This window comes from Egretta garzetta, unplaced genomic scaffold (assembly GCF_000687185.1).
Source record: "Egretta garzetta isolate BGI_Z169 unplaced genomic scaffold, ASM68718v1 scaffold2, whole genome shotgun sequence".
Taxonomy (NCBI): domain Eukaryota; kingdom Metazoa; phylum Chordata; class Aves; order Pelecaniformes; family Ardeidae; genus Egretta; species Egretta garzetta.
This window is the reverse complement of record NW_009258894.1, coordinates 1,638,738-1,649,910: the sequence shown is the minus strand read 5'-3', so window position 1 is coordinate 1,649,910 and position 11,173 is coordinate 1,638,738. Positions and strand designations below refer to the sequence as shown.

Below are 11,173 nucleotides of genomic sequence, written 5' to 3'. Positions count from 1 at the left end.
AAAATACTTTCCTGGTATTTTTGTTCTTCATGAAAGTACTTCAAACATCACAAAAAGTATGTTGTCCGACTTCCAGTCCAATTCTAGACTCAGGAAATCCCACTTTCTCAGTCTGTCCATTCAACTTGAGCTAGGCTGCTAAGTCTTTTGACATATAATCATCCCTCATGTAAACCATTCTGAGATGTGTATATACAGCTAAACCTAAGCCTAAGGAGTTGGGAAAAAACTGACACACAGAAAACCTGCTTCTCTGCTTACCCCACCCTATTTCTTTTTTTTTTTTTTTTTTTTTTTTTTTTTTTTTGAGGGAGACCGTTTGACCTAGAGAAGAGAAGGCTCTGGGGGATCTCATCATCAATATAAAGAGGATGGAGTCAGGGTCTCTTCAGTGGTGCCCACTGACAGGACCAGAGGCAACTGGCACACACTGAAACACAGGGGGATCCATATGAACATCACAAAACACTTTTTCGCTGTGAGGATGCCTGAGCACTGGCACACGTTGCCTGGAGAGGTTGTGGAGTCTCCACCCTTGGAGATACTCAAAATCTGCCTAGACTTACTCCTTGGCAACCTGTTCTAAGTGCCCCTATTGAGTAGGGGATTGGACCAGGTCCCCTCCAACCTCAACCACTCTGTGATTCTGTAAGCACTTAGGAAATTTAGCTGCCAAATCCCTGTTGTTACAGAAATCTAAAATATACCACTGATCTTCCATGATCTCTCTGTGTAGCTCGTAACGTTTGTCATCTGTTGCAAGTTTTTAACTTTACTGTAGGATGGCTTTTGTGTTTGCTTGGTTTTGTTTTACCTGTGAAACCTGAGAACATGAGGACTTTTCCAGAGCTAACCTCTATTCTATTTATGACCCGTAATGGCAGGGGGACCAGACAGCCATTTATATACAGTTCCAACATAATACACTTCTTGCAAGAGAAAGCAATCAGAAAGTATTACAAGGAAAATCCATACCCCATATGCTCTTAAAATGAAAATCTAGAAACATTATGAGACAATTTCTTCTGGACAGTGCACAGAAAACACTGTGGGATGCTGATTTAAACCACTTGGGGCTAGAAGGACCCAACCATAGTTTAAACAAATCTAGTGACTGTTAGTCTTTAGCATCAGGGTAGTCTACTTCTATCAAAACTTAGTATAGCTGGTCCCAGGGAAATGCAATGTCTCTTTCAGGTACCTTATAGCTCCATTTTTTCCTTTGATCCTGTATATTATTATATCATAAGTGATTGGCTTTAGGGCCAAGTGATACAAAATGATCCTGACTTAAAGACATTTACCATTCATGAATGTGGAGGGCTGATAGTTCGAACGGAGAACAGCAGAGTTACGGCACAATGTTTGTTATGACAGTGTTAATGACAGAGTATGGCATAGAATAGGGAGCAATATTGAGTGGATGAGCCTTTCGTTACAGAACAAGACATTTCTGAAACAGAATAAAGTGATGCTTCTCACTTCACGGCTGTAAAGTGCAGTCAAGTACCTAGAAAGAAATCCTGACCCTGTGGCATGGGATTTAGGGCTGATTAAGAGGATACATTTAGAGAGCTCATTTTCGTTGACTATTACAGAGACAATAAGGAAGCATGGTTGTGAGATTCAGAAAGAATATTGAGCAAATATCCTTAAAAAACACAACTAAGAGACTGCAATAGGAACTATGAAAAACTTGCTTTCCATTTTGCATGTACCTTTCTCTCTTGCCTGTTATCTCGGTTACAGGGTGATTGAAAATCCTATGCAAAATCTCAGTTTACTGGCTTTAGTTATTCTGCAGCTCCTACTCCCCCAAATTAAACTGAAGACAATAAACTCATCTGCTGCTCTCTGTCTTCATTTCTCATGCAGTTTTTTATGCTTTGCTATTCTGAAATTACAGCAGTTACTTAGCTTTTCTTCAGCTAATCCAGCTGACATATCTGTATTTCCCCATCTTCCTTTCTGTTATTCTCTCCTATGCTCATTTCCTTTATTTTCATTAAGCTCTTTGGTTTGATGTTCTGAGAGTGGGTTTGTTTGATTTTTACTCTTTTTGAAAAGCAATACAGTGTCATCTAAAGTATGCACATTTCTAAATAAATAAAATGACAAACCTTCTGTAATACTGCTTCCTGAGCATGTAGGATGCACATTCCATAGCGTCTGCATGAAGGAGGCATCCACCTGAATACTTCCATTTGACATGGATAGATGCTGAAATAAGATGACAGTAACAGGAAACAGTGACATTTATGCATTTAAAAATATTCAGTATATTAATTTCTCACAAAATACAAATAAATAATAAATATACAAATATTCTTTAAAAATTAGTAGTCACTTTCTTTTAAAATTAACTCTTTTCTAAATCTAATCAGCAGACTAAAGCTGCAGCTTAGAAATCTTCCACAGTTACAGAAGTAAAAGCCTCCCAAGATGAAGAATTCTGAAGTACACCTCGCGATAAAGGCACAGAAACAGTCTTGTTTGGGGTGGGGCGGGGGGGGGCAGGGAATGGGACGGACCTTTCACTGAGAAAAACAAGTGCATTAGAACCAAGCATTATTTCCTAGATTAGAAAAAATTTCATTCATAAGAATCCCAACCATCTTCCCTAACTCTGCACAGCACTTTGTATTTGCCCACCATGTGTCCACTTGCTAAACAAACAAACCTACCAGGTATCTTTCAGAGGACACACTGACCAGGATAAGATCATCACCTATTCGAACTTTTTCTCCTTCTGACCTTTGTTTAGAAGCAGGGTGTATTGTCCACCAGCATGCCTCACCTAAAGGACAGAGATACTTATCAAAGGTATACAAAACAGACAACTCCCAACAAATGTAAGGATATCTTTATACAACATTGAAATAACACAATAAAAAATTGTGTCTTGTAAGACGTTCACCTTATAAAACCACCTCATTCCTCTTTTCAACCCATTTGAATTTTTTTATTTTTCCTTGACACTTTGTCAACCAATCTTTGTCATTATTGAAGATGGTATTTCTCTTTTCATGTTTTTTTTAAGCAACTAACCACTTCTCAAAACACTGGTCAGAACTGCTGTCCCTTGAAGGCTCTCACTGCCAGTAAATTGCTGACAGCTACCTCAGTCGTAATTATTCTCTTTTGTGTCTTCTTCTGCTTAATGTTCATATTTAATTCACAATCTTCTGTATCATTTCCAGTCTAAGTTACATTTATTTTGTAGAATACAGAATTTTGAAAAAATTCTCCATACCTTTACAATATTGCTACACTACAAATATCAGTGCTGGGAGCAGTTTCATTAACCCTACAGACCATAACTACTGGATAGCCAAGCCTAAGGGTGACAACCATAGAACATTTCCTACACATTAAATATAAGATTCCAGATTACTTTTGCACATGCATGGCCCCCCAATTCTGCTGCTAGTATCTGTTTGAGACCATCTTCTGTATGGCTACAAACAACTGAAAGACAAACTTCACTCATTCAAAACAGGTCAGGTAGATAAACAGAGAAAAGGAAGGTTCAAAGATCATGGTCCACAAACATTTTAACACCTACATTGGCAGTGCCTCTCCATCATCAATTAGTCGATTTTGATTTTAAGTTCTTTTCAAAATAATGAAAAAGCAATCGAAAGCACAGTTTTATGTTAGTAGAACTGGCATTTCTTCATTTGAAATGTCACATTAATGAGGTGTGTATACGGTTACCTAGATTTTCCCTTCAAGGTATATGTCTGGGCCTGGGGCCACTTGTTTCTTTCCGGTGAGTACTCATCACTTGCAGTAACCATTAACACTATGTATACAGCAGCATGTAAACCTAGTAGTGTCTCATTGTGGCCGAGCTGCTTTTGAATTCTTTTAACATAGCTCCCAGTGGCACCTTGTAATTTATATGTGATTTCATGGAAGCACTTTTTTTTTTTTTTTTTTACTAAAATTCTGTCAGCAGCACTATTACTGGTAGTACACCTGGAAATCTATTAATTAGATTTTAAAGCTTTCTCGTCATTTCTCGCTTGTGTCTTATCTCTTCCACTCTGTCCCATTATTATTTTGCTCCATTTTACACTTTTATTTTTCTTCAGCTCTTTTAGAAATGTGCTCATTATTTTTCTGTTTTCCTGCATTAGAAGTTGCATACTTCTTTTGTTGCATGGTTACAATGCAAATTGTGAATACACTGATATATGCCTTTTCCACACTCTTAATTCTATTGGAAGTGCCAAACCATACAAATAGAAAACAAAAGCATGAAATTTATTTTATTCAATGGAAATTTTTGACTTAGACCATTATCACACCAGTGTTATTAGAGTTGTGGTAACTCAGTTTAATGGCAAGGCACTCTCACATTCTTACAGTCAGTTAATTTACTAAAAGTCATTGGTATTGACAGTCATCATTTACTTAAAGTCATCTTATTTCTAATGGGCACATAAATACATTCATAAGCTTACAGTGCCATTAATCTCAATGCCTCTTCTAGAAACAGAAATGCATGAAACGTTTTCATTCAAAAGTAACTTGCCATACCTGCTGCATTTTCTCGTAGTCCCACATCAAATGCAAGTTTATCTGTCTGGGATCTTGATGATGTTAAACATGTCAAATACTGCAGAACAGTGAAGTAATTGAAAGCAAAAAACCAAGAGCATCCATTAACATACATGCCAAATTAAAACATTCACATTACTCCATCTATCAGCCTGTGCTTAATTTTAAACTAGTTAAGCATGTTGTTATTTGTATACAAGCTCTTCCTGATTTTAAACATTAAAATCCTTTTCCACTTCAGCACATATTTCTCTGTGCAATTTAGCTCCTACTTTCCAAAGTTTCACATAGTTCATTAGATAGAAACAGGCAAACATCTTACTACAGTGTTACTGTAATAAGTTTACTTCATGAAAACATAGCAAACATACTAAAAGGTGGTAATCATACTTGCAATTCTGGTATGCCAAGGCAACTACAATTTGTATGGTTCATAAACATAAGTAACAGAGTTTGAAGACTAACGTAGAGTCTTCTAGTACAGGAAAAAGGAGGGACAATGTTTTCTTGACTTCTCATTTCTTTAACTTCTTATTAGGTAAACTTGCCATATAAAACAAAGATCCAGAACAGCTACAATTTTCCAGTTGTACAATGTAGTGAGATAAAATTTATACAAGGTAGCCTGGAGATAGTATGTTTGTGGGTGTAGTCTCTGGGAACTCTGTGATGTTAAAAGGAACACCTTATCTTACAAATATGATGGAAAAAATAACATGTATCACAACAAAGTCATTTGCGATAGTGGCAACTTGCTAATGGAATTATCATTACAATGGATTCCTTAAGGACACAGAAATAAACCATGGCGAAAGGAGCTTTTCAGCTAGATTTCTGAGTGAAATGGATTTAGGAATCACAATTTAAAACATAAGGGCCACTTCCATTGTGTTGAGACTCCATAAGCTATTCACATTTTTTGTCTAGTGCAGAACAGAGCTTAGAAAGAACATTCTTCCAAATTTATGTATTTTTTGTTTTGATAGAGAGTTTCATTTGAGTTTCATGTTACTCATTCTGTGCAAATGCTCTTTCACTTACCATTTCACTAAACGAATGGCGAAGTAGTATAGCATGGCCATACAGCAGGGTTCTGTGACCACCCCCTTGAGCTGCCTACAGAACATGACAGAGAAGGTCAGAACTCCACTGCACTGCATGAAATATGATCAGAATTATGTAACATGAACCGCTACTATAGTTCAAGTAACAACTGTAAATATTCAAGCAAATTATGAAATTTATATGCTGCGCAAAAATCATAATGAAGTAGCTACAGCAATAGCCAAGTATCTGCCAAGGGAACAAATGTTGTTCTTGGTCAAAGACTCTTAGTGTGACTTAATTTTTATTGTAATTAAGTAAAACCACAGCATTTTCAATAAAATGTTTTAGATAAGATACTACTTACCTTTCTTATAAACTTCTCAGAGGCATTAAAAAAATAATAATAAAATCAGTATATATACACATACACAAACCGAAATCAGCAAGAGGAAAAGTACATCTATTGCCCAGAATCGTTATAGCACGTACTAAGGATACCTACTTGTTGGGATTCATGTTATTTTAAGCAGTTACCAGGTTCATTAAAGCAAGCATATCCATAATTTCAACGAAGCACAGTTATTAATTTTGAATATAGAAATTTATTACAAGATCAGGGAGATGCAAAACTGGATTTTCCATATGCTTCCTTTAGAGAATTTAACGCATATCTTTTGAGCACCTTTTGGTGTCCAGAAGAAAACAAATTCCAAGGGAAGAACCTTAACAAGAAAGTTACCTATAGAATAACAGACTTTACAGGTTTTCAATTCTGCCTCTCTCAGCCTTTTTCTGCATCTACCAACTTATTTCCTAGTTATTTATAAGCAATAGGCTTATTCAAACTTAGATAAATTACATAACCAAGAAATTAAATTCTTGATTTATTGCGGTGTTTTCCACTGAAACTAAGATTTTGCAGAATTATGGATAGCATGATTAATACTAATTACACTATGGTGGCCAACATTATACTTCATTTTTTTCTCTCAGTCCAGATAATAGCATTTGTACCTGGTAAGTCTTCAGTAATATTAAAAGTTCTAACACCAGAATCCTGATAAATCAGCAATTTCTGACTTGTTAAGAATATCTAGCTTCTTACATAACTGCTTAAAACTGTTCTCACACACAAAGAGAACTTTTTTCCCATTTAAAAGAGCATCCACTTTATCGTCTTCTTGTTTCAGGTATTTTTAGGCAATCATTAAATATGAAAGATGATTCCCCAAAATACAACTTTAGAACAGGGCTTGTCTCTAGTACATTACACATTGCTAGAAAGGACTGCCTTTAAGGTCAGTTCTTTTCCTTGGACTAACGTGGAAGGGACCAAGGTAATTAAAGGTAGTTCCAGGAAATCAAATAATGGTTATACATGTGTAGGCAAATGATTTTGCACTCTATGAAAAATATATTAATTAAATTACCAATTAGGTCAATAGATTTACAAGCTATGTACAACTTGTGTTCTATAGAACCCCAACTTAGAAGATATCAAGCTAAGGAAACTACTGCATTCTGTACCTCGACAGATAGAATACTTAATACTAATTCAAAAGATTGAAAATGAAATGTTATTTCTCCAAACAGAAGGAATAAAAAGCAATTCAGGAGAGGTCTTTTATTACAAACACAATAAAATTAAAATCCTACTTCTATTTTTCTAGCTAATAACAAAGACATTAATAAATAAAGATTTGGGACCTAGTTACGCTGGAACTTAATGCTGTTAACAGATAGTAGACAGTCATGTAATTTTATGTAGTAAATTTTATTGAGAATTTTCTCAGAATTATGTGGTTACTATATATAATATCTTTCACAATATGATCCATATATTTATGTAAAATTTCTCAGTACATGCAGTAGCAAACTAAAAAAAAACCAAACTACTGGATAATAATTTTTGGATCCACATCGAAAATGTGTTAGATTATTGGAAAAATTGGAGACAAATATAAGATAGTTATTGCTAGTCATTCAGAGAGCATAGCATACTTTTAGATATCATGATAAAAGGCTGATCATAAACAATAAATAAAAAAATTCCAAGAGCTTGTCCAAAACATGTCATCCATAAAAGAATGGTTTTAATAATATATCCTGCAGGAACGTATCACTGCTTGGAACAAGGAAAACCTTAACAGCAAAATCAACTGTAAGATCAGACAGGTTGTCAAAGAATATTACGTATAGTCAGTTTGTAACAAATATATGCATACTGAGAACAAGCAATAAAACACCTCATGCTATTTTTTTACTGAAAGCTTTTAAGTTATTAACTTTTAAGGCTGACTCATTAAAAAAAAACACACTACAAAACAACAAAACCCCAAAATCAAATATGCTATGTTCTTCCTCTAGAAAAATCTGAAACTAACAGCAGAACTCTATTCCAAACTAAATTTAATACGGAAAGCAAACTATTCAATGGAATGATAGACTGGTGGAACCAATAAAAGATTAATGTTCATTATATGAGGCCAAATTCTATTATTAGCAATGCCTCTACATTGAGAACAGAATGTAAATTAATATTTTAAGATGTGCATTCCCACATTTCATGCTGTCATTTTTTCTGTACATATATAATCACTCTTAAAAGACAGTATTTTTGTATTATTCATCTCAAAGCCAGCTTTTTTTCTGAATTCTAGTTTAGAAATTACTTACTACCATATCGATTTGCTTTCATGGTGCTAAAGATAGTGCCTCATAATACAAAATATTTAATTTGATTGGTAGTTATGACATGTTTCAAAGCAGAATCAGTTAAATGTAATTTAAAAAACGAAACTTCCATTGTACCAACAGCTTGCTGTCAGAAGCTAATTAAGAGTCCACCTTCTCCGAATATAACAAATCCTTGTGGTCCAGAAAGTTTCTCGCATTATTGTGCAGGCTTTCATTTTTTTATTGCATCCTTGCTATTTATATGAACTGCTGTGTTCCTATTACAATTTCCCCAATAGATGGTATCCAGCTTCAAAACAAATGCAGGGCAAGGTAGTTTCAAAATAAATATGGAACAACAGACTACATTTTCTTTTTCATTGTCCACTGTGACCAAACAACAGTATGATCATTTTTACTGAAGACATTATTTGTCCTCTACTGCCAATCCCAAATATAAAAATTCATATATTACTAGTAATCTCAGGTTAAATAGTTGGCTAAGTTTTGGGGTGAATATTTTGGAAATACTGAATTATGTTATTGCTAGGAGTCCTAGAAGTGTTTGCATCAATTTTACTTTCCCTAAGTAAATGCTTTTTTCATCAAGAGTTCCATTTTCTAAGAAAGCAATATAATTGCAGAAATCAAAATTACACTTTAAACTGGAGAAACAGTGGAAAACAAGAGCTGAATAACAATGAGGTCAGAAAACCATGTATGGAAAGGCTGACATTGCAAGATCAGAGATGATAGAGCAGAACTCCAGCTTCCTTGAGCTGCGCCATGACATGGGCCAGTTAAAGATCTGGAGGGCAAAATAAGCCAGTAGGTTGTGGTTATCCTGCCGCTAAGTTACAGTGAAAAATAAAGGTTCTTCTGCTTCTCAAAAAGTAGAAATTAAGAAAGAATTTAATACCTGTGAATCAAATAGCACTATGTGATAAGAAAATGTTAACTGAAATACTGAAGTCTTTCTGAGTACATATAATACAGTCTTTCTATAGCACATATCCATCCCCATGCAATCTAAACAGGAAAGATGGCTACTCTTGTAATTATTAATTAATTAATTAACAAATTAAAATGGAATTAAAACAATGGTGATCATAAGATATCAATCTGTTTCCCTTTCTCTTTTCAATCTGACATATTTTTGAAATAGAATCCATATTCGTTATTTCACTATCATATTTTTCTCTTTAATTTGTAAGATATAAAAAGACAGAAAATATTTAAGGGATTTTGATTTATAAACTCTAACAATAATAGTTTATTATGGTAAAGGCCAAAATTTGTATCCAATAATTTCATGATTATATAATTTAGTCCATATACTTTCCCAATTTGGTACAAAAGAGAGATATCCTGAGATGTATTCAAGAATTTTTCAATATACAAAGTTACTCTATTTTGCTATTTATGCTGATGTATCACCTGGTACCATAGTTTAATATTGTACTATTAGAGAAAGTTTAAGAATAGTAAATAAAATAGTAAAATCATTTGTTTCATGCATTTGAAACAACAACCTAATGGAGGCCTATTGGATGACTATCATTGAAGTTTTGAGTATTAAATGTATGAATCTGCAACAATCCTCTCACCACATAAGAAAATTTCTCATTAGGAATTTATTTCACCATGTATACTATGCAAACAGCATTCACAATGTTTACAATACCTTAGGGCATTTTAAGCCACTTTCTGTAATTTATCCTAAACTGTGCTCCTATAGACTTATGGCCACTATCCATTGATTATAATACAAAACCTCATTATTTTAGTCTGCTGAACTGCACCCAACTTAGAGCATTAAAAGAGCATAAAACAGAGAGTAGAACGCTCCCTCTATGCATGCATATATACATAGCTATATGAATATGATTTACATACCTTGGTGCTACATGTCCTCAATATATCTACCTCTTAATTGAACTGATACGATTTCCACACATAAAGTACAACAGAAACAAGCTTACAGAGAAAAAGAAACCAATATCCTTTAATAGAATGTGAAGTAGGTACTGAAGATGGCATTATGAAATTGTGAAAGCATAAAACTGCAAAGTTTCACTCTTTCTGTCAGTCATTCTTAAAGAGCAACCTTCTCTTCATTTTTTAGAATTTAAATTCTATAGCCATCTTATTCAGATAAAAACAAATCCTAGTTTTGAGTCTGATGTATATGAAATCATGCGGACTTCTAATCCAGAAGCATTCTAAACATCTTTATAATTTTATATAACAGAGAAGCCATCTTGCAAAGTGTAATTTCTTCCTTCAGAAATAAGACACTCCATAGCTCACCTAAATGCTTGCAAGAAATTGGGCAAAGAAGGGAAGAGACCGGCATGGCTGAGACAAGAGATGCTGGTCAAACTAAGGAGGAAGAGGGAACTGTACAGGCAGTGGAAGCAGGGACAGGCCTCCTGGGAAGAGTACAGGGACACGGTCCGGTTGTGTAGGATTGGGGTCAGGAAGGCCAAGGTGCAGCTGGAGCTAAACTTGGCTAGGTATGCAAAGAATAATAAGAAGGGTTTCTACATCAGCCAGAAAAGGATGGTTGAAGAAAGCATATCCCCACTGATGAGCGAGACTGGCAAGCTGGTAACAGCAGATGAGGAGAAGGCTGAGGTACTCAACAACATTTTTGCCTCAGTCTTCACTGGCAACCTCTCTCCTCACCCCTCCCGAGTTGATGGATGGCATGAGGGGGACCGGGAGGGCAAAACCCCTCCTGCTGTAGGAGAAGACCGGGTTCGTGACCACCTGAGGAACCTGAACGCACATAAGTCCATGGGCCCTGATGAGATGCATCCCAGAGTCCTGAGGGAATTGGCCGATGTAGTCGCCAAGCCCCTCTCCATGATATTTGAAAAGT

General features: G+C 35.2%; 1 protein-coding gene across 1 annotated transcript in view; it reads right to left on the bottom strand.

The window, feature by feature from the left end:
• Nucleotides 1–11,173, bottom strand: part of RYR3 (ryanodine receptor 3) — a 314,923-nt gene that overhangs the window by 172,614 nt on the left and 131,136 nt on the right. Inside the window, 5 exon segments of the mRNA XM_035889788.1 lie at nucleotides 2,121–2,220; nucleotides 2,685–2,797; nucleotides 4,546–4,624; nucleotides 5,608–5,682; nucleotides 5,978–5,989. Of these exon segments, the coding sequence (XP_035745681.1) occupies nucleotides 2,121–2,220; nucleotides 2,685–2,797; nucleotides 4,546–4,624; nucleotides 5,608–5,682; nucleotides 5,978–5,989 (379 nt within the window).